General features: G+C 30.2%; 2 protein-coding genes across 3 annotated transcripts; both read right to left on the reverse strand.

Moving 5' to 3' along the window:
• Positions 1 to 12,661: 12,661 nt before the first annotated feature.
• LOC100792189 (BTB/POZ domain-containing protein At5g41330) lies at positions 12,662 to 15,548 on the reverse strand. The gene has a single exon (XM_003525341.5). The coding sequence runs from the start codon at positions 14,412 to 14,414 to the stop codon at positions 12,897 to 12,899; it is 1,518 nt and encodes a 505-aa protein (XP_003525389.2). The 5' UTR covers positions 14,415 to 15,548; the 3' UTR covers positions 12,662 to 12,896.
• Positions 15,549 to 16,887: 1,339 nt separating this feature from the next.
• LOC100791666 (uncharacterized) lies at positions 16,888 to 19,881 on the reverse strand. 2 transcript variants are annotated; one of them, XM_006580511.4, is made up of 3 exons: positions 19,507 to 19,644; positions 18,665 to 18,836; positions 16,888 to 18,511 (listed from the first exon to the last, which is right to left on the reverse strand). In XM_006580511.4, exons 2-3 carry the CDS (start codon positions 18,722 to 18,724, stop codon positions 17,246 to 17,248), a joined length of 1,326 nt encoding a protein of 441 aa, XP_006580574.1. In that variant the 5' UTR covers positions 18,725 to 18,836; positions 19,507 to 19,644; the 3' UTR covers positions 16,888 to 17,245. The 2 variants fall into 2 exon arrangements, with proteins under 2 accessions (XP_006580574.1, XP_003525388.1); XM_003525340.4 differs by lacking the exon at positions 18,665 to 18,836 and having other exon boundaries at positions 19,507 to 19,881.
• Positions 19,882 to 24,460: the final 4,579 nt, after the last annotated feature.

Raw genomic sequence — 24,460 nt, forward strand, 5'->3', positions numbered from 1 at the left:
TTCTTATTTTTAATTTTCTTTGAAATTGAAAAAAAAAAAACACCAATCGTACGTCTTAATTTTTTATAAGTTTTCCGTTTTCAATTTCTTCCATTTATTTTTTGGCAAGCCCAAGAGATAGCGCCGAGATACATGCTTTTTACAGATGACATAGTCCTCCTTGGAGAGTCGAGGGAGGAGTTGAATGAGAGGTTGGAAACTTGGAGACGAGCTCTAGAAACACATGGCTTTCGCCTAAGCAGAAGCAAATCGGAGTATATGGAATGTAAGTTCAACAAAAGTAGGAGGGTATCTAACTCAGAGGTGAAAATAGGAGACCATATTATCCCTCAAGTCACACGGTTTAAATATCTTGGGTCTGTAATATAGGATGATGGAGAAATTGAAGGGGATGTGAATCATCGCATTCAAGCAGGATGGATGAAATGGAGAAAAGCATCGGGGGTGTTATGTGATGCAAAGGTACCGATCAAGCTAAAGGGAAAGTTTTATCGGACTGCGGTAAGACCGGCGATTTTGTACGGAACAGAATGTTGGGCGGTCAAGAGCCAACATGAGACTAAAGTAGGTGTAGCGGAGATGAGGATGTTGCGGTGGATGTGTGGTAAGACTCAACAGGATAAAATTAGAAACGGAGTTATTAGAGAGAAGGTTGGAGTAGCGCCTATTGTAGAGAAGATGATGGAAAATAGACTTAGGTGGTTTGGGCATGTAGAGAGAAAACCGGTAGACTCTGTAGTGAGGAAAGTAGACCAGATGGAGAGAAGGCAAACAATTCGAGGCAGAGGAAGACCCAAAAAGACTATAAGAGAGGTTCTCAAGAAGGATCTCGAACTTAATGATTTGGATAAAAATATGGTACTTGATAGAACATTATGGCGGAAGTTGATCCATGTAGCCGACCCCACCTAGTGGGATAAAGCGTTGTTGTTGTTATTGTATTTTTTGGCAAGCCCATCTGGCAGTCCACCAATAAATAAGATGACTTAGTTAGAGGAGCAACATTTTTTCAATCAGTCACATTCTTAGAAAGAGTAAGTTTGCCATAACCTATTTTTGACTTGCTAATGGTAGGACATGACAAGCCAAACTGAATTGGACTAACTCATCTTAGCATTCCTACTTATAAATATAATATTTAATGTAAAAGTCTTCCTTGATTTAAAACTTACAAAAAAAAAATGCTTTTATCTTAACATTTATATTTTACGTATTTTGTATTGTTAGATAAATTTTATTAAAGAACTACAGTTCACCTAAATAAACAAGTTTATTATATTGTGGCCTTTTTAAGTATTCTCTTTGGAAAATAGTTAAAGAATTAAAAATAATTTCTTATTAAAAATAGTATTCTTAAGAAAATGGTTAGTAAAACCATGGAAGTTATTTGTGAAAATATTTAAATATTTTTTAGTAAACATATAATAGATAATATATTTTTAAAAATTATTATTAATTAATTTTAGCAAGTATATTAAAAACATGTAATATCTTAGTCACAAAGTCCATCACAATTAATAAGTACGTTGATCAAAGATTTCATTATTGATTATATATATAAAGGACTTTTTTTGTAAAAAAAATTCATTTCAATAATTTTTACGTTTCAAAATAATAAATTATATATAGCTATTGAGTACTATATTGACTGAAAAATACCTTAATTTGAAGAACAAGAAATACATATATAGTACCTGAGAATATATACCGTAATTTGAAAGGAAAAGAATCATCATCACACATGCTTAGTCATCAAAAACTTTCGTCCACGTCTTAACATTTAATTATTAGGTTCAAATAAATTGTTAGTGTTTATACCAAAATAAATAAATTGATACAGTAGTATTTCTTGAATAAGAGCTCCCACCCACTAATTTTATAAAGTGTTGGTTTGCCTTTAATTCTAGCATTCAATGAAAGAAATACAAGTGAATAAGATTGGTTGAGAAAACTATAATTTTGTGCTTAACAATAGTGTGGAAGATTGGCTAAAAAAAAGTGTGGAAGATTGGACGTGCTGGTGCCAACTGCAGAGTAGACCTATGGGTATGGAATAGGCGTGGTCAAATGGTAGAGATTCTATTCTATTATTAAAAAATAGAAAAATAAAAATTTTAAAATCATGTAAATATACTCCTATGTTCCCTTTATTTATCTTTTTAATGTTGTTATATAAAAATTAAGAAATGCAATATTTTTTTTAATTATAATAAAATAGTCAAAAAGTGGAGTTGTTGTTTTACCACTTTTACTTTCCACTCCAACATGTGTAGATTAATTAAAAGATTAAGACATAAATAAAAATATAATTAATAAAAGAATAATTCATGTTTGAACTTTACAAATCACATATACAATAAATATAAATATTTTTTAAAAAAATCAATAATTAAAAAGAAATAGAGGTAATATTTCGCATGAGATAATCTATTATTTAATTTTCCCCTTCACCGGAGGCTAAAATTTCCCTTTCTTTGGTTGATAAATGCCTGATGGCTCGGTGCTCTCACGTGATTGGGTTCAAATTCAAATTAGTGACCGACAGCAACATTTATTTGCCACAAAAGCACATCTGTTTTGATGGTATGCTATCTCTGGTTAACTCTAAACAATTCTGACTTTTGAAATTTAATTGGAGTACTTGTTATATTTAAATTTATTGAAACTATTTTTTTTTTCATTTCAAAGATGTTTTTTTTTAATTTATGTGAAATTTATAAATTAAAATATTTTTATGTAATTAACTTATATATTTTTTAATAATATTGTTTTATAAAAAATAGACAGCGAAACTAAGATTGATGCTAACAAACCAACAACGGTTATATACCAAAAATATAATCTATAAAAAATCTAACAATAATTGATTCAAGTGGCTGGATCTTTAACTTCCTAAGTACTTGGTTAGGGGTTTAAATTTTAACTAGTATGTTTGAAAAAATCATCATTAGAAGGGAATACACATTTGCAATTTTTTTTAAATCTAAAATTTTCATCTTTCTAACCATTATTGATTGTTAGTTGATAATTATAACATATTTTTATGTTGATATGAACAATTGACATGACATTTACTTTGACTAGTGAAATGGTAAAGTGGTTAATAGTTTATAAAATATTATAAAAACAAGACTAGCTATGCAACTTAAGTTTTTTCTTTCACCACTTAATACACCGAACCATTTCACTTAAGTTATATTGAAAACACTGTATATTATATTTTTTGGACTGAAATATAAGCAAAAAATTCTATGTGATGAACTAAAATATAAAAAATATAACTAATTTTTTTATTTAATAATATTATCTCCCAAATATCATTAATTTAATTAAAGTTTTATTTTCACCAATATTTTTTCCTATGCAATTAAATGTAAAGGGAAGTTTAAGAAACAAAATATTTTTTTTATTGGGACTATCAACGTTAAATAATGTAAATTAATTTTCTTAATGTACGTGAATTAATTTTTTATATATATTTTAGTTTGGATTTTTTGAAATATTTATTTAATGTTAATTTTTTTTATAAATAATAAATTTAAAAATATTGTTCCTAAAAAAACCCTCATTGAAACTTATAACAACAAAATAATCATTGAAAATAGAATTTTAAATAATTGATGAGTATTTTTGAGATTATATTATTAGATAGAATAGAAGTAGATAAAATTTATTTATATTTAAGTTTATTAAAAATTCAAATAATTGAGTTTTGAGAAAGTATATGATTATATAAAAGAAACAAAATAATGAGCAATATAATAACAATAAACTAAACATATGACATTTGAATAAATATAAGAAAAAGTAGTAAAAAAAAAAGTTTAATTATTTATTTGGTTCCTATAGTTTTAGGATTAGTACTATTTTTTTAGTTTCTATAGTTTGAAAGTGGTTTTTTTTAGTTCCTATCATTTATATTTTAATTCTCTTTTAGTCCCTATATTTTACATCTTTAATTCTCTTTTAGTCCTTGTAGTTGTGGTTTTTTTAGTCCTTATCATTTACATTTTAATTTCTTTTTAGTCCCTATAATTTGAAAGTGATATTTTTAGTCTCTATACTTCATATTTTAATTTCCTCTTAGTCTTTACCATCAAAATATGAATAATATTATCAATTATAATTAACTACAAAAATATTAGTAAGTAATTCGTAACTAATTTATTGTGAGATAATTTGTAATAAAAAATAGTTGATAATTTATAATTAATTTGTAACTAATTATTTTTATATATAGTTTTGTAGTAAGGACTAAAAGGTAATTAAAATACAAATTATAGGGACTAAAAAAATCACTTTCAAACTATAGGGACTAAAAGAAAATCAAAATACAAACTATAAAGACTAAAAAGATCACTTTTAAATTATGAGGATTAAAAATATCACTTTTAAAATATAATGACTAAAAATATCACTTTTAAACTATAAGGATTAAAAGAGAATTAAAATGTAAATTATAGGAACTAAAAAAACCACTTTTAAACTATTGGAACTAAAAATATATAAATCGTGAAACTATAGAAACCAAATGAGTAATTTAACAAAAAAGAATAATCACTAATTTGTTTAAATTAGTAAGAAAATAGATTGAAAGATAGATAAATTTATATTCTTTTACTAAAAAATAATTTTAAAAAAATATTTAAAGAAACTATAATTTTTAAAATAATTTTTTTTTTTGTTTTTTTTATATATTTTTATATCATGTAAGTATTGTTAAATATTAAAAGTTAGGCTTAAATGTAACTTTGGTTTTCCATTTTTAAAATTCATAATTTTAATTTTGTATTTGAAATAAAAATATTTAATCTTTTTATTTTTTAAAATCTACAATTTTAGTCTTCTATTTTTAGAAGTTACATTTAGTCAAGTTTTGTAAAAAGTACAATTTTAACATTCCACAAAATTGAAAGTGTTAACTTTTGAGAAATTAACATTGATTATAATATGAATCAAATAAATAATGTTGTATCATGTCACTGAATTTGAGTCACATTAAATTAATATTTTTGTGTATTAATATTTTGAATTTGATGAAAGAATTAAAATCATGAATTTTACAAAGTTAAAAGATTAAATAAATATATTTTAAAATAAACAAACTAAAATTATGGATTTTGAACAATAAAAAGAGACTAAATATCTTTATTTTAAAATGAAAAAAATGAACATTACATATTTTTTTTTTAAAAAATAAAATTACATTTAAGTCTAATTTTTTTTATAAAAAAAAACTTAGTCATCTTGTCCTATTTTTCCCTCTGAGTAATGTTTTGGCCCAGAATAGCTCGTCCATAATTGCTTTCCCTCCTCCCCCATGCAAACACAAAACCTTCCTCGCTTTTATTTTCTCCTTCCCCAGCTGTTCTACTTTTTTCTCCTCAACTGAACATACCATCAGGGATGGTGATCATTGAGAATCCAACCCTTCCGCAAGGCACTCAGCATGCATGCATATAACGAATTCCATTATAGGGTATCTAGTGTTTCGTGTGCTCTTAAATCAACAACAACAACACGTGCATTTTGGCACATATAGAAAATATTTCTTAGACGCCCCATATGTTAATGCACATCTAGTGAGAGAAAAAACAGTAATAAAAAAATAATAAATAGATGGATGTAGCAGGAAAAGAAAAATGAGAGAGTTTATATGATAACTCTTACTAATCTTGAGAGTTTTGATATTATTGCTTTTCGAACCAATGGTTATTAAGTTACATTATCAAGTTATTATGTTGATATTTAGTAATAATTTTATTATAAATTACATTTTAGTCCCTGTTTGATTTAAATGATTTTTAAAATAAACATTCTAATAACACGTAATCAAACTTCTGCAAACATAACAAATCCTTTGTTATCTTTTTCCCAAAACGTGAAGCCCTTTTACTTGGCTCATTGCCCTAAGATTTTTCCCACAACACAGGTATTATATATTCTCTCTTCTTCTTCTTCTTCTTCTTCTAAAGATTGAAATTGAATGAAAATACCTTGACCCTATAAGAACTTCCCAATTCCAAGAAATTCGCATCTTTCGGATTGCAATAATTGAATTGGTTGACAGAAAAATAACCTACCAAATAGTACCAATTGATTGAATGCAAATAAGTTTTATTTAATTTTTACATAATTCCATATTTTATCTTTGAAAGTGGAAGTTCTCACAGATTCATTCAAGATTTTTTATAACTAGAATAAGTTAAAGATTATGACAATCACGATTGTATTTAGGATTTCGACAATGTCACAACTAATGTTTTGAGATTTTGGGAGAAGAGAGGAAAGACAATTTGATATTATTTGTTGTGAAAATTTCAATCTTCAACTTAAGGGCTTCAAATGGAATAACATAGAGAAAGATACATATGAGATATGTAATGTTAAAAAGTTCATTTAAAATGAAATAATATTTTAATTATACAAGGACTAGATTAAAATATAAAATAAATTTATTACTAAATATCAAAATAATGACAATGTAACTTAATAACTATTACTTAAAAAACTGACAATATATCAAAATCCTCAAAATTAATGGAGATATCTTAAAAACCCTCAAGAAAAATAAACAAATAAAATATATCAACGAGGTGTCTAAAATATTAGGTATCGAAGTATCACTGCTATTTTGTATTTTGTACATGGAGATTGTAATATCTTTCCTTGTCTATATTCCATCAATTTCAGTTTGTATTTGATCGATAAGTTTTTTGTCTTTTTGGTTCACGCTCCAGTTGATAAAACGAGTAAGGGAGATATTTAATTTCCTTTTCTTGTGATGCATCTCAAAGGAACAACGTATATCAACAAAGGGAAAGGAATGATATATGATCTGGTCAGAAAATACGATCCTAGTGGAACTAATACTAATTACAACAAGGATGTCGTTATATACCGTTTCCTGAAAGCAAAAATAATGGGACAAGAATACAAATACGAGTAAACCACCCTTTAGTGCCTGACCATCATTTATATTAGTCCAAAATTCAAAAGAATTATTAGACACTTTCAGAAACTAAAATAATGGTATACTAATCAAAAATATGTCTTGAACCATTACATAAAAATAATAATGCTGCTGGAATATTAATCTAAAATTACATTATGACTTCGAGAGCTTGACTTCTCTGTGCCATATCTAAAATTAGCACAACGCCACCCCATATCAAGCCACCATTCCAACATTTGACTTTGAGAGCTGGACTTCTATGTGCCAATTGCCATGGGCAAAACTAACTCAATCATAATGTATTTATTTTTAGAGGGTTTCAATCATAATGTTTAAATTAAAAAACGAATCAAATCGACCCAACCAAATTGATTGATTTAAATGTCATTTACCCTACATATGAGTTAAATTAACTCGTAAATGCTTCTATTTTCTTCATTAAATTCCAAAGGACGACAATCGTTAGTTGGCTTTAACATAAATAGATCTAAATATGGATTTGACATGTTCTTAAGTTGATGATATATGTAGGTAACGAGGACAACCAATTGATTTGCAGTATTTCGACTTTGATTTCCAATGAGTACGTGTTCGTTTCTCTTTCCCTACTTAAAATATGCATGGATTTTTTCCTAGTTAAAATTGGCGTGTGTGATTTATATTTATTTTATTAAAAAAAAAAGTATTCAATATATTGAAAAAAAATCATTCGATAATTTTTTCAAAGCAATTTTAAGCAATAAATCATTTCAACAATTGATTATAGTTATAATTAATTATTACAATAAGTTATCAGTTTAATTTTAATAAACTAATAGTGTAAATATTTTTGTACTACCAACTAATAAGAAATCACATGCATTAGATATGATTTTTAAAGTAATCATAATTATACAACATGAAGAACTAAAATTCATTTTTTTTTGGAGATATATGCACGTTTAGTATTCTATGAATGGATGATAATATTAAAATCTTTATATTTTGCCCAAGCATTTTTATTAAATTCACGATTTATGATATGAAATAAATTTTTTGTATTGGACATTGGAGTATTAAACGAAAAATATATTTATTAAAACAATCTATTTCTTTTATGTTGTATCAAAGTAATATTATTTTATGATTAAATTATATAAAAGGTATAATATTATTTGAAGTAATTAATTTTATGATTAAATGATTCAATATTGGGAATAAAATAGGAAAATAAAATAGTAGATTAAAATAGTTTCTATAATTACAATAGTAGATTAAATTAGTTTCTAGAAATAATAAAATAGAAAAACAGTCTCTGAAATTGTAAATTATCAATCAAAGTACTCCTTAAAATTGATCGGTGGAATTGATTTCTGAAATAATAATTAAACAAAGACAACTAACTAGGCACATATATATGTGGTTGCCACATAATAAGGTTGCAAATGACTGAATATATTGGCGGAATAATAACTGTTTTTTCCCTTTCTTACATCTTTGCATTAACTATATTTAGATGACACCACATAATAGCACAGGACTACTTTGATCGATGATTTACTATTTGAAGGACATTTTACATTTTTTAAAAATATTAGAAACTATTTTAATCTCTCGATTAATTTCATATATGAATTTAACCAACTATTATAATTTTATAATTTTATGGATCAAATTGATGATTTATTTAAATAAATTAATATTTTATTTTAGAATTAAAAGAATCTAATCTAATCAAGTGATTGAACACAAATAATTAATATATTTAAATTAAGATTCAATCATTTGAATAATATTTGAATTCGATTCTTAATCAAAATAATTTTTATTAGACTTTATTTATCTTTTTATCAAATTTTGGATTAAGACAAGAAGAAAACAATCTAATCTAAATATGTTTTAAATGAAGAAAATATTAAAATATTTTATTTTCAGGTTATTAAATATATTATCTTTATTTAGTGTTTTTATTCATAAAATGTTTAAAAATAATGTAAAAATGTTATAAGGAAATATATTGTCACTCCAACAAGATTTAATAAAAAGAATAATTAATGTAAGACGATAACTTTTTTAGGATAGATAGAAAGATAACAATAATTTTTTGTTGTTGTTAAATCACATATATATTTTATAGGAGATGATTATGTTTCAAATGAGATAGATTATTTAGTAATAAAACTTATCTTTCTAATAGTTATCACGACTACATATTCAAAACTCAAAACTTATGATTAAACTAAAACAAAATTCATGATAGTTAACATCAATAATGAATGAAAATGCATAGAGTAACAATTAATACGGGCATTGAGTTTTGTCAAAAGTCACTGGAATAATTAAATATACGGCAACGGTTGCCGATAAAATGGTTATCACTGACTATAAATTCAATGCCTTGTTTCTTACTAGTATATTGTGAATGAAAATCAACGAATTTAGCAATGAATTGTTTGTGCTCATGGGTAATGCAGCATTAATTGGAAGGCGATAATAATGGGTTTTTAGGTTCATATGGAGTGAGTGGGTCTTAACATCGCGACAGTGGGTCCCAGTCCACCGTCGAAGCTATCTTTAGAGGGCGGTGGTAGCCACATAATCGGTTAACATTATTTTCTCCAATAGCATTTTTCGTAGGACTTGTTTTTTTCCATGTCTCTGCCAAAGTTGTTCCACTTTTCAAACCGTTGAATTGTTTAGTTAATTTTTTGTTGGTTAAAGTCCACGACATTTGACAATGCAATCAGAGAATAAGGAACAATCACGTTGAATTATTATTCACTACTAGTACTTCTCAACAACTTTTTATTTATTATGGCATAAGAAAACACATTGGTGGATAACTCCATATATACAGAAATTACAACAAGAGGACCATATCCATATGGTTCATTTTTTGCGAACCCAGACTCGATCGAGCTTCGTAGAAATTAACTTTAGACAGGAGGGAGGCAAAAATTAAAGGGCACATGCATTGGTGCATAGTTACGTATTCCCATAGCACTTCAACTGCGCACGTACTTACTACAGTATATATTTTAAATACCAAGCTAGCTAGTCCTCAACTACACACGTGCTACAGTATCTATTTTAAATACTAGTATCAAGCTAGCAAACTTCGTAGATATTGATTAACCCAATTTGAGATTGATACATACTCTTTCCATTCCACACAAGTATACGATAGGATATCTATTCTAAGCATCAAATAAACTTCTCTTTTTTTTTAGTTAAACAATTTCCTTATGTACCGATACTTTTTCTTTTCCAAAATTGTGGTTGGTTTGATGGTTAAGAGAGAAGGAGGAGAGGAAGAAGGTATGGGTTCAAATCCTTCCCATTAACTAAAACTAATAAATTAACAATTAACATTAACTTTTTAAAAAACATGGCTAAGTTTTAAAAGTATCATTGTGAATCAACCCAATTCTAACGCGGATGATTAACCAGATCAATTGTTTGTGTCATTTGGAAAATTTTCAAAGTATTAAAAGTTGCTCACTATTTGACTGTACTAAGAATCGAATATGATGGAGAAATTGGAACGTGGAAAATTTTGAAATGCATGTGTAAATTCAATTTTAATTTTTTGTGGGGCGGGGTCTGAAAAATGTCGTAAAATACTTCTTTGATTACTGCTTCCAGCATGTTGTCCCATGCGACCCAAGAGCCCAGATCGAGCTGTAAATGGGTTTTTATTTGCCGGAAAGGAATGAAAACGAGCTTATATTAAGACCACGTTGGTGTTGGATTCGTGGCCCCAGCGTTGCATATTTGCTAATCAATGACTGTTTATTTAACTAAAAACTACTAGTAGAGATTGAACTTTTGTCAGAATTAATTTGTTTGGTAGAAATCATATGGCATGCTTTCTTACTATTTAATGGTGAGTGATCCATATCATTTTTTTATCAAACACAAAAAAATACTCAAAGTTACTTTAATTTAAAATCAATTTTAGACCCTTGTACAATGTAAAATGAAACGTGTAAAAATTTGTTTAAAACGTTTTTAACCCACAATTAAACTTACACGTAATCCTTTTAATTTCAAGCAACCACCAGTGATTTTTTCACATACAAAAACTTGCCCCGATATCTACTCATTCGAGATTTTTTTTTCTTTTTTTTTTTTGCCATTTACTCATTCAAGATTGAACAAATTCACTTCCCTTGTGCGGAAAATAGGTGGGTGTTTACAAGTTAGCAACGTGCACATTTGATTTGATTTTATTTTAGAAAAGAATATTTATTTTCAACTATTTAAAAAAAATGGTCTTATTTACAAGTTAGCAAAGTTGTTTTAAGGATTTGTTCGATTTATTATTTCATTTTCAAAAAAAGAAAGGGAGAAAGGCAAACTGACCAAGGTCCAAAAACCTAGGCTAAGCCCATGCGAAATTATGCAGCCTTGCCCCGAGTGCTTCTCACAACAACAGGGTAGGAATCCTACAGTTTTGGATAACCAATAACTATTTTTTGGTGCATTAAAGGGGCAAAAGCCCAAAGAAATTACAAATCCATGAAAGAAAAAAAATATATACAACCAAAAGTGTGAAATTTAGTCCAGCAGAATCACAATTTGAGCATAATCACAATTTGGATGTGCATTAACAACTTCAAAAATAATGAAATTATGATTTTAATGTGTGAATTTTCACAATAAAATCATGATTCCATTTAACCACCAAAAAAAAAAACTAGCATATGAGTACAAGGTAAGGTGGGAAAGGATAATTTAGTAATTGATCTTGAATGATAGGAAGACAATTTTATTGGCACCAATAATAATACCCAAGTAAAAAATCTAAAACATCATAAACTTGAAATTGAGATGGAATGTTAAACAACATCCATTCTAGGAGGTATCCAAATACACTAAAAACCAATCTTAGCTATAATGTGAGTTGGTTGGCCTTGCTGTGGACATGATTAAAAGTGAGAGTAAGCCCCTTGGAGAAAGAACAAATGAACTGAATGAGAGTAACAAGGATGAGACTTCTGACAATCGTGAATCAAAAGATGAGTCAAATTCAATATAAATTTTGTGAAATCCCTATTTCACACGAGAGTAGTACCACGAAGAATGTCCCATAGTTCTGCTTGCATAACTGAACAATCTCCAATAAGAGCAGTGCAGGCCAGAATAAATCTTCCCTTGGGATCCCTTAAGAAGCTTGGACAGAACCATCAAAATTAACTTGAATCCAATCAAAGGAAGGGACCATCCATTTGATCCCCGTTGGAGAGAACCAACAGATTTGTAGCAACCAAAGCTTCTCAACTGACAAGGCCTCACAGTAACAACAACTAAACAAATACCGGATTCAGCCTTTTCTTATCGATACAACTGAGAAGGAGAATTTAGTATCTAAATCAATTTAGCGCGATTCAAATTATTAGAATTTGCAGTCCCATAGGTTCGGAGTTGATAAAATTAATTTTATACCACTAAAAGAAGTTAAAATACATATCTAAATTAAATCACAACCATGCACTTTTTATTTTATTTTATTAAAAAGTACAATTATTAAATTCCTAACTTAGGCCGATAAGAGAAAACCAATGTTTCATTCGTGGACTGATTCTACAACACACCCGCATTTAGCTTGGAGCATGGATGCACCAAACTGTAGGACCATAGATTTTGTCGATGTAGAAAATTAAAAAATTATAAAACAACTATGATCACAAAGAATTAGAGAATATCAACAGTAAGGTTCATGAATCATGATAAATAGCTCTTGATATTTGTCTTACTAAACTAACCACCCACTCTTTGCTGGATGGTATATTTGATATGAAAAATTGTCAACATGGTAGTAGTTGGTACCTCACCAAACATTAAAAATGTACACGCCAGCAAAGGTTCATTTACAGCATGCAAGCAAACCAACCCTCTTTGTCAAGGTAACTATTCTTCAATTTTTTGGAATAAAATAAGAAAGAAAGTAACAAACTCATCAAAACTCCCTAGAAGAACTCTGCCACACCTCAACACATTGTTGATCCTTCCTAGTCAAGAACATGGTGCTCCCTCCAAAGGCCAAATTGGTAATCTTGGCCCCACCCATATCCCTCACTCTCCCCATCAAGTTCTTCTTGAAGATCCTCCCACTGTTCCCAGACCCCATAACAACCTCCGACCACAACTCCATATCACCACCCTTGGTGCAAAACACTTGATTCCCCTGCGTTTCAATCTTGCAACCAAACCCTTCCTTCTTCCCATTCAAAATTTTTCTTTTATCTCCGAGACATACCCACGCGCTCTCACCGCTACTCAAATTCCTCAAGTCCACGTAGGATGCCTCCCCCGAATTCACCCCAACCTTAAATATAACCGACAGCGCATCACAAACCGCCACGTCAGCAAAACAATCCACTTTCTCGGAAACCTCCCAAACAACGTTGCCGGACCGAACATCCCACAACCGTATGTTCCCGCTCACGCCGGAGGGCCCACTGTGGGACCCAGAAGCCATTAACAAATTGTAACCCTCAATCCATTGCAATTTCGTCGTCGGAATCGCCGAATCGATGTCCGCGCCGAAGATCTCGTTGTGACCGATCTCCGTAACGGGTGTCAGGGTGTGCAAATCGTAGACCATTATTGAATTCGAGTTTCTCCGAGAGGATTCGAAGCTGACAAACATGTTTTCCGGCGAGGATCCGATGGCTTGGACGGTGGAGCCGGATTTGGTGACGTTTTCCCAATTTAGGGTTTCCCTGACGCGCCCCTTATCGAGGTCGAGGATCTGGAGGCCGGAGAAGTCGTTGGCGCCGGCGGCGGCGAGCGACGGCGAGAGCGCGAGGAGGGAGTCCACGGCGGTGAATTGCGTCAGGACGGTGGATTTGCGGCGGAGGGACCAGTCGAAGGAGGTGATCTTGCTGCCGTGCGCGACGTGGAGGGAGCCGGAGGCGGTGGTGGCGAGGGCGGATGGGGAATCGCGTCCGTTCAAGGGTAAAAGAAGCGACTTTTGGAGATTAAAGGGTTCCAATTGAGAAGGGTTGGAGAGGGAATTGACGAGGAGGGATTCGATGCCGTAGAATTTAGACTCAATAGTTAGGTCTTGGAGATCGAAAGTTTTGGCCTTTGAGGGAAGGTTACCGGTTCTGAGAAGAGAGAGAAGGAGCGAGAACAGATCTGGGTCTCTGTCTAGGAAGGGCGTGTGGAGTCCAGAAGATTCCGCCGCAATTCTGGAGAAGAAGGTTTTCGGACCCGCCGAGGTTAGTGTCTGTTTCGTGGTTTGGAACAGTTGGCCACCAACGTCAATGGAAACTATGTCGGAATCTGGCTTAGGGAATCCAACTGGTTCGGATCCGGCAAAAGGTGGCATTTTTTTTTCTCTGATTTCTTGGCTGTTCTTTCTTCCGTTGGAGATGTGGATACAAGAAAAGAGAGGAGAGGAGTTTGTGGTGTTTATAGTAGTGGTTGGGAAATTGGGGTTGTTGTGAGGATGAAGAGAACCTACACTCATGGCATCAGACTTTTGTTGTTATGCCATGAGTGTAGGTTTCGTTATTCTCCTTCTTTTCAAAATAAATAAATAAGAAATAATTATATTAGCCGGCCGAGATGGACCACACTAAAATGAGCATTTTCAGAATATTGCGGCGAGTATCTTTCTACTGTCCTTGGCTATTGCCGCACGTTTTTTCTTTTAAAAATTATAATGGCTGGGTCAAATTTGGTGCCCAAGTTTTCGATTATTGCTGTTTATGTTATGAAAGAGAGGCGAAATGAGACACAGCTTCTTATTGGAGAGAGGGAAAAGAAAGGAGTATAAAATATGTTTATAGATTAGTCAGCAGATCGAATGTTACAAACTTATGTCATCAAGATTTATTAAAATATTGTAGAAACTAGAAAGAAAATTTCTAGTATTAGTTAGTCAGTATAATTAATAATAGTTGTTTCCATTTTACTTAAAATGATAATAATTATAGTTTACTAACAAGTATGACAAAATTAATAGATGGTTAGATCCTTTAATAAATATACTGACAAGAGTTTAATTTCCAATCATGTATGTTGAGAAAAATAAAATTCACTAACTTTTTTTTTATGTTTAGAAACAATTAGTTTCTTAGACAATAAATATTCTTGATTGTATATAAAAAATAATAAAGTTTTTTTTTGAAGGAATTGTTACTACTTACATTAAATAAGTAAAATATAAATGCCCTTTAAAAAAGTAAAATATAAATTTATTAATTTAATATAATAATGTTCAATATTGATATTTTAGTTATCATCTAAAAATATATGGATAAATATTTATTTTGGTAATTGAAAGTATAAAATGATGATAAAGGAATTTTTGAAAAGTGAAAAATTTAAATTTAATTTTTAAATATATAAAAAATGTGAAAAATCTATGAGACAATTTTATTATTAAGTTATAATGTTCAAAAATCAATTTTATTATAAGTTAAAAATTTTATAAACTAATTTTTCATTAAATTATTTACATAACTAATTTGATGTACCTTTTACACATTTAAGAAATAAATTTAAATTTTTTAAATTTCAAGAATTAATTTCTCACCGTCTTATATTTTCACAGACCAAAATGAGTATTTCTAAAAAAATAAAATATTGATACTTTAGTTTGCTAAATGCAGAACCGACTATTGAAAGAATATTCAATAAATTTAAATACAACATGTATTGGTCAAGCGTGCACACAAGACCCAAAAAATGGAAACTACTACGAAAAAGGTTACTTTTGTCTGGACTCTGGATAGTCGTGCTGGACTGGACCTGAAGGTGTTGATTTAGGGCTCTGCGTAGGCGTTTTGGGCCTTTTACGTTCCTAAAAGCGAGCTACTACATTTATACAAAAAAACAAAATTAAAAAAGGCAAGTTATAGGAGTGTGTATGTTTTGGTTGTGTAAAATCAAACCAAATTACAATTTTTTTGGTACAGTTTACATTTTTTATGGAACAGACCCGAATTCAACTTAAAACTACATATAAGAATTAAATTTTATAATTAGATTACTTCTTTTCAGAGCTACTTGGATTTTTGTCCAAACTCGTTTCAAACTTGTTTTATTCTAGTTTTTAAACCAGTTTATCGACAAAAGCAGATTTGATTTAAAATTTAAAATGGTTTTTAATGAAAAGAATTATTTTAAAATCTGTTTGCACTAATACAAGATTAAATTTAAAAATAAATTTTATAAAAAACTGGATTTGAATCTGTTTAGTTAAAAATCATTTTAAAACCAAAATCGGTTTTAAAAACCAGTTATAAATAAGTAAGTTGTCTTAGGGTTGAGGTTATTAGAGTTTTAATGCAGTTTGGTTTGAATTAGTGTAACTGATTTTTTTCAGTCCTTCAAGCTACTACTGGAGCAAAAGCCAATTAAAAAGAAAAGCGAACTCATTTTTTTGTCAACAACTAGAAAACAACAACTAAAAAACAAGTATGATGTGTTCTTTATACAACAACTAACATTTTGGACAGCAGCAATTTTAATACATCTCATATTTCTATCTCTTGTATAATTTGGTGTATGAATTATTGCCAAATAGGAAATATTATTAGACAATTTGTCTTATTCATTTCTCATTCACATTTTTTTCCGTTAAATGTTGTTGAACTTTGATGTACCCAGAGAAAGTAAAATTGTTTATTTGAGGAAACATGTCTTTTACTGTAGAGCATGATAGTCCAAATGTGTGAATCTGTCTCCCAATTACTACGGATCTGTCAATTCTATATTGAACTATGGCAAATTTTGAACACTCAGAAAACTACTAATTCCTAAAGCGAAATCTAAGAACACACCAAATGTTGCAAGTATTTTAAAAGTTAAAGTTTGAAATAGTCAAATAGAACAAGTAACGTATCCGCATTCACTTTTCAAGATGCCTGTGAGCGAGAAGATTGAATTCCTCCCACGCATAAATTTGGACCAAGGTTCAAACTTGGCGTTCCATATAATCAAAACAATCATGATCTTCAGCTATATATTATAATCGCCATCATTAGATAACAATAATGACAGTCAACTATATTACATATATATAATATAATCATAGATGCTAAAAATGTACAGCTATTTCTAATCCAAACTTGGCAAAAAAAAAACTATAACACATATAATAAGCAAACTCACTATTTTTTTTTTCGGGGCCATTGAGTTCAAAAAAGAACCCCATCACTGTGTTAGACTTCCAAATCTTAATTTACTATGATTCTATATATAGCATGTGTGCTGTTGGGTTCTGTCAATCAACATCACGGCACAAAATTAAAAACCAATGCCAAACTCATGAACAAGATGAAGCCATATTGTTTAGCTGACACCAGGTTGAATCATTGGGAAAAAGGACCAATCCTTGGATGCCTCTCTCTCCTTCCCTGCAACTTTCTCATTAGCCCACCAGTCAGCAACTATATTGGGAGCAAGAGAATCTCCTCCATCTGCATTATCAAAATTGAATTCTTTAGCGGAAGAAAGAGTTAAGGACTGATCCTTCTCATGAACTGTTGTTGCCTTATCTCCACCCAAAGTGGTTTCCAGTGGTTGATCATTGTGAGCTTCAGAAACTACTTGTTTGTCATCAAGCGCACTTTCTTCTGATTTTTCTTCTTTGTCTGTTGTTGGAGCATCATTTTTCAATTTTGGCAGGACATTAGTCCACGCTGATGCTGCTGGCTTGTTTTCCAGAGATTTCAACACTTTTTGAGCGGATAATTCAAATGAAACTCTATGATTTATACTAATCTCATTGAGGCGATTATTGCTAGGATGTGGGGACATTTTGATCTCAGAAACCCAATGATTTGATAGAAAACCAGATTGAGTTGTGGACCTTGCAGCATCTGGGGTCAGAGACCCGGAACCATGATTTGACTTCTGGTTTTCACAAGAAGACAGTTTATTATCTAAGTTGAGAAGCTTCGGAGGGTCTGCTCTTTGGAAATCAAGGATATGGGCGAAAGTGGCATTAAATTCAGAGTCAGGGAGTGGCGATGAGGTGCCGGAAACTGAGATGGCAGATCTTGGTGATATGAGTTGACCAACAGGGCTTCCAGGATGAAACTGATAGGATTGGAAGTCATAGTGAGATATTTGGAACCTCTGAAAGGTTTCACTGTTCTTATTGTTGGGGTCAAGTAGCTGAGCAAATGGAACCTCGGGCGAGGAAGGTGTAGTCATGTGGACGGATTCAGGAGGTGGAGTGAAAGGAGCAGTGGATGATGCCGAGAAAACAGGTGGTGAGACTAATTGGGTTTCATGGGCATAAGGTCCAATGGCAAAGATTGAGGCGGGGCCACCAGGAGAGTAGATGCTGGCAGACACACAAGTGTGAGATACTTTCCCAATTGGTGACTGTGCAGTTGATGGAGGTTCTGATTGAAAGAAAGATGCAGGAGATGAGGGAGGTGCTACGAAAGGAAGCGTTATACTAGGTGCTTGAATTGAACTAGCAGCTGCAGCAGGATCAGCTCCATTGGTGGTTGGTTCTGGAACTAGGACAGCATGCCCAATGCGCTTTCGGGTTTTTTTATATCCAAAACACCCAATTTTGCCCAACCAGCTTCCCCATCTTTTCTTCTGCAAGCAAAAGAAGCTGACTTGAGTTTCAGTCATAGAAGACACTACAAGTATTCCCTTGATGCATTATAGTTAGTTGCATACAAAATGAAATTTAATTCAGAGCTTAATTTTAATATTGATAGACCCCAGATTGAATAAGAAGAAACATACACAGTAGTTTTTACACCTTGAACATCCCTTCTTCCAGTGAATCACATAAAGGTCATACATGGCATGAATCAGGACAAAAGCTATCACTTCATTGGAAATTGATTCAGTAAGTAAAAGATTCAGACAAGTATGAGGCGTCAGATCCAATCTTCCACTTGGTTATTACTCCTGCCTAGTTAATTTTTGGTATTCATTAATCTGATTATCCAAGAGTGAGATTCAATAGCCAAAAAAACAAGGCAAAGCCTATTTTGTTATTTTCAGCAAACTATGCATACAATGCTTATTGCTTTTCATTAAATTAATTCAGTAAGTAAAAAACTCAGACTCCAAAGAGAAGACTTACATAATTAAACAAAAATATATTCCCATACTATTACTACTAACTCATCAAGAAAACGACTGATATCAACTAAAAGCAGAAAGAGAGAGAAAACTGATGAGTTCGGACTTTAAACGCTATGCTATTACCGAAGGCAAAGACTAAGCACAGGAAAATCCTAACATTGTTCAATTAATTTTTATTTTCTCTTTTTCACGAGCTTACTATCTTTTGAAAACGAAAAGTTTGCTACTTTATTTGCTCTTATTCAAGGGGGGAAAAAAAAGAAAAGAAAAGAAAACGAAAAGATGTCTTCTTTTCGGAAAAGAGATTAATCAAATTATAAAATAAACTCGACCAAACAGTGCCCACGTTCAACACAGAATGATGGAATGGAACACATAAAAAAAAAAAAAAAAAAAAACAAGGAAAAGAACTCCAGAGAACCAAAAGGCTAAAAAGGTCTAAAGCATCAAAATGATCCAAACCCAGAAGAAAAAAAATAGTTTTTTTGTTATACCTGGGTAGAAGGTTGAGAAACGCGGTTCTGGGCAGAGGCTATGGCAAAAGCAGCAGCGTTTATAGTATCCAAAGTGTTGTTATCAGCTCTGGCATCATTGGCATTAGTTCTTCGCATCATCTCTTTCAGCGATCAGAAAAATCTTAACCGAAAAATGGTGAGAGAGGAGCATAAAGGAGTGGGAAATGATTTGCAGAGGGGAGAATGAAATTGCGAGAGAGAATCAAATCTGAGTTTTTGTGTTGAGGGCAGCGTGAGTTGCGTTGCCGTGTATTTTGTGTCGTGTGTGAGTACAATACAATACAAGGCTGTTTTTGAGTTGAGGTCAAACACGGCAATGACTTGCTCCTCATGTGATTAACGAAGACCCGGTTTGGCTTGCTTTATATTTGTGCTTTAATGTAATGTAATTATCCATATCGTGCTACAGTGTCGGGCATTTACCCAACTACCCCTTCCAGCCTCTCCCCTCTTTGTCCTGCACTAAGCTATCTTTTACTTAATTTCCAACAAATTGTACTTTCGCAGATTAACTATTCTTGTATTACTAGGGGAATTGAGAGTACTAGAAGGGATTAGTTTCTTATTATATGCTAAATTTAATATTTGATTGTGTCTAGAAGAAAATCATGTCTCTAAAAGATTCATACGAAAAAAATACTTTTTTTTTACATGCAAATCACTAAACAAAAAAGAGAAAATAAATTATGTAATAATTATGTTCAACAATTTTACACCCTCATATAATCATTTATATTACAAGTTTGTTAATTTTATAGTAAATATCTTTAAAATCATACCAATAGTGAATTTTAATTAATTAATAATATATAACCATTAAATATTATCCTAATTTTAATCAATAAATAGTTTAGGTGATGTAAAAATATTAGATATTATGTGTAAGTAATCTTTTTGAAGAGAAAGTTTATGAAAAAAAAATTGTCTCATTACAAGCTTAATTGATTCGACTGAGTGATATTATAAATCCTACGAGTAAAAATACGTCATTGGTCTCAAATGAGGTAAATAAACATTAATTTTAAATATTTCGACAGTATTTATTATTAATTACCTCAACATTAGATGAAAAAATATTAAATATTTTAAATTTTTAAATATTAAGTATAGTATTTTTAATCAATATTTTTTGGATAAATTAATAGAAGAAAATGTGTAATATATATTCCATTGGATTTCAACTATATGTGAAAAGAAAATATTTTATATTTATTAAAAAAAATTAGTTAAGTTTATTAAATTGTATTATTTTTAATTAAAAATAAACATTTTTTCCTAAACTATTATTTATTGAAATTTGATATAAGTATAAACAAGTTTTTGATCTTATGAAAGATATTTTAAAATAAAATATCGTTAAATGAAACATAAACAATTAAGATTTATTTATTTTTTATATTAAAAAATAAATAATTTTTATTATTTATATTCAACACCGAAGAGAATATATATATATATATATATATATATATATATATATATATATAATTACTCGTAAATAAATTATTACTCATGTGCTTGTCACCTAATTTTAGTGAACGATTCCAAATTTCTTAGACAATATTTATTAATTTTCTGATTTTAAGTTGAAAAAATATAAAAATTTATCAAGCATTTTTATTTGTTTAAAATTCAATTATAAATATGAGGAGGACTAATGAAAAAGAATTAAGAGAATATTAGTGTGGTGTTGGTCCCATGAAAAGAGAAGAGAGAGGAGTGCAGGTGCACGTGTGCACAGCCATTTCTGGACGGCTTTCGTGCGCAACACCATCCCACTGACAGCATCCCCTGGGCCCCACTTCCATCTATATCTTTTCTTTCTTCCCCTTTTACCAGCCACCACCACTTTCAAATAACTTGCACGTATGCTCAATCCCTCACTAATCACTTTTATATTTATTACTCATCTATCAATGGGATAATATTCTTAATTCTTTCTCTCTGAAATTCATGCCCAAAAGATCCTCATGGACCCTAACTCAAATCCTTTTTTTCTCTCTTCATCTTCATCATGCTTTTCAAAGCCATCATTAGCCCAATGTTTAGTTTTTTTTTTATTCCCAATTTAGAAATATGATACTGAATTAGTCTTTGTCGCTTTTTTATTAGGAGATTACAAAATTCTTTTGTATAGAGGTAATTTTACTAAAACTAAATAGATTCATAATCATAAAAAATATTTAATTCAATTGATTGAACAAAACAATAAGTTATTATAAATTTTCTGAGATAAGTTTTTACTCTCGTAAATAAAAATAAATAAATTCATAATGTGTTGTTTTTAGTATTTAACATAATTACATATTTTTAAAAAAGTGAAACATGAGATCATTAATTAACTTTGAATAATTCTGTATTAGTTTATTTATAGGCTTAGGTCCCAAATTCTCTTAATTGTTCGGTTAATATGAGTTTTTAAGCCACTCGTTAAAGAAATAAAAATAAAAATTAAAAAAATAAGTATCTACTGTTTGAAAAAAGGGTTAAAAAATTAACATTCTTAAATGATTGAGACAGTTTAATAACGTATTATGATTTTTTTAATTCTTAATATGCACCCGTCCTTTAAAAAATACTCTAACAAAAAATCTTTTCTTATTCGAATTTTAGTTGACTACGAGGTTGAAATTTTGCTGTATTGTTGAACTAACGTGCTTGAAAAATAGCAAGCATCAAACAACTCCCTGTTTTGGAAACTGGCCAAATTAACGTGCGAATAAATATTAACAAAAAGCCTCATTTATAGAATTCTAGTCCTTTCAGGCCACTCTAGTGTTGCCACGAGTCACGAACCTGATTTATATTTCATTTTCAACAATTAACATATTTTCTCAAGGATGGGAAATAGGAGCGTAATAGACATCCTGATCCTTGCTTAATTATATGTCTTAGTGTTCAATTTTCCATCTTATGCGTCAACAAGAGCTCAGAGGAAAGTAAACAGGAAATAAAAATTACTAAAAGGGAATCATATACATCTCGAGAAACGTACAAACATGATCAATGAACAATGAATGATTTACCTAAACTCTGTAGAAGACAATTATGGCCTTAAATCGGTTAAAAACAAAACCCTACCTACCAAGCCATGTCAATCTAGACTTTGATAAAATCATAAAACTACTCATGTTATTATAGCATTAGAAATGCTTGAGAAACAGTGGGCTGACTACTAGGTTTGTGACAAAAAGCCGAAGCTATAACATGTGATTGTTGTTGTTTTGGCCTCCCCAAAAGCAATTGTAAACTTTCTATTTATTACCCTATGTCTACATGCAGTTCACTTGACACACTACATTTTTCACTGCTTAATAGGCAATAGCCATGACATACGGATTTTAGGAAAGTATTTGCATGTCTGGGTATAAGTTGTAAGAGCACAACAGTATTAGCATTTTTAAAATAATGAATTTTCTTTTTTTTTATTTTGTGTCGTAAAATTCAGAAATGTATATTAGATTTTTTTTAAGTACATTTTCAATTTTAATATAACTTATCATAGTATTACAGTATCCATTTCTATTTTCTCATTTTGAAAAAAACAAATATTCGTCTTCCTTTTTTTATTTATTCATCTTCTATTTTTACATGTATACATGTAGTAATTTCAATATTTATTCTTGCATTCTATTTGTCTTAGATTCTCCTCTACATATTTATTATCTACTACACTTTAATTAAATGAAAAAGCTATTTAATATCTTTTGGAAAATTAAGTGAGTGATTAGTTTTATATTGGTCAAGAAAGAGTTCAATATGAAAGATATATAATAGATGTGACTCATATATTTAATATTTAATGTCTTAACGTTTTGGTAAAAATATATTTTTTGATTCTTTTGGTAGTTCTTGTCATTAGTTTGTTAACTCTTGTGTGAGCTCCTCCTGACTCTCTAACAACTAATACCAAAGTTTGATGGGTTAAACTTAAGGGAGTAAGTAGTAAGAACAAATATTTCTGTATCGAAAGTCTTTTTAATATAATAAAAATTATGTTATTTGTGTGAATTTGTAGTATTTGACGTTAAGAAAATAGGAAGTAGACTCCTTGAAAGTTAATTAAGTTGTTCGAAAATGTTAAGAATCTAAATCAAATACACAAAATTGTGGTTATATCACGTTGAAACAACTTAAAAATGAGTATACATTTTTTTCCTGTTTTTTTCTTTTTAAACAAAAAATATCAATTATAAAAGGAATCAAAATATTTTATTTCACTTCTTTTCATCTTATCCACGGTAAATGGGTAACTAATTTTTCATATTGGGTCAGTTTATTTATAATTATAAAAAAATAATTTTAAAATAAGCGATTTTAAAAAATATTTTTTAATAAACATATAAGATTTATTTATTAGAATAAATAAAAAATTATTTTTAAGCAATAACAGTTTTAAAAATACACTTAAAAAAACAAAAACAATTTATTTTATTAAAATAAGCATTTTTCTCAACAAATAAATTTAAACAAATTAACCTATAATTTAATCATAAGACTACACTTTTGATAGGAAGAAAATTGTGAAGCTATGTAGCCTAGCTCGTGTAATCTGGTGACGCTATGAAACATGCTGGTTCTCATTTTCCAAGTATGTTCATAGTCTAAATGGAATTAAGCAACTCAATCTCGATTGAAAAAGATATTGTTTCACCCTCTTTCCACTAAATTTCTGAACGAGTCCTTTTGCTAGTTGTTGCTATGATATGAGGAAGAAAGCTTATAATCGGTGGGGTAGGAATAATAATAAAAGTTATAGAGATTCTTTTCCCTTTTGCTTGTGTCCTAGGGCAACTGAAATAACAATTAAACTGAAGACTTTTGAGGCGATAATTAATCTAGGTTAAGATAGCAATCTTGTTAGATAACTGGGGACACCTTTTTCATCGTTGGACAGGTAGTAGTAAGCGTCACTAGCGATAATATCAAATGT

Source organism: Glycine max, chromosome 5 (genome assembly GCF_000004515.6).
Source record: "Glycine max cultivar Williams 82 chromosome 5, Glycine_max_v4.0, whole genome shotgun sequence".
In the NCBI taxonomy this organism is placed as follows: domain Eukaryota; kingdom Viridiplantae; phylum Streptophyta; class Magnoliopsida; order Fabales; family Fabaceae; genus Glycine; species Glycine max.

Coding starts and splice junctions, on each gene's coding strand:
- LOC100792189 (XM_003525341.5), bottom strand. CDS start 14,414: ATGAGTGTAGGTTCTCTTCATCCTCACAACAACCCCAATTTCCCAACC.
- LOC100791666 (XM_003525340.4), bottom strand. CDS start 19,626: ATGATGCGAAGAACTAATGCCAATGATGCCAGAGCTGATAACAACACT. Junction 18,512..19,506: donor TTTCTCAACCTTCTACCCAG/GTATAACAAAAA, acceptor TTTTGCTTGCAG/AAGAAAAGATGGGGAAGCTG.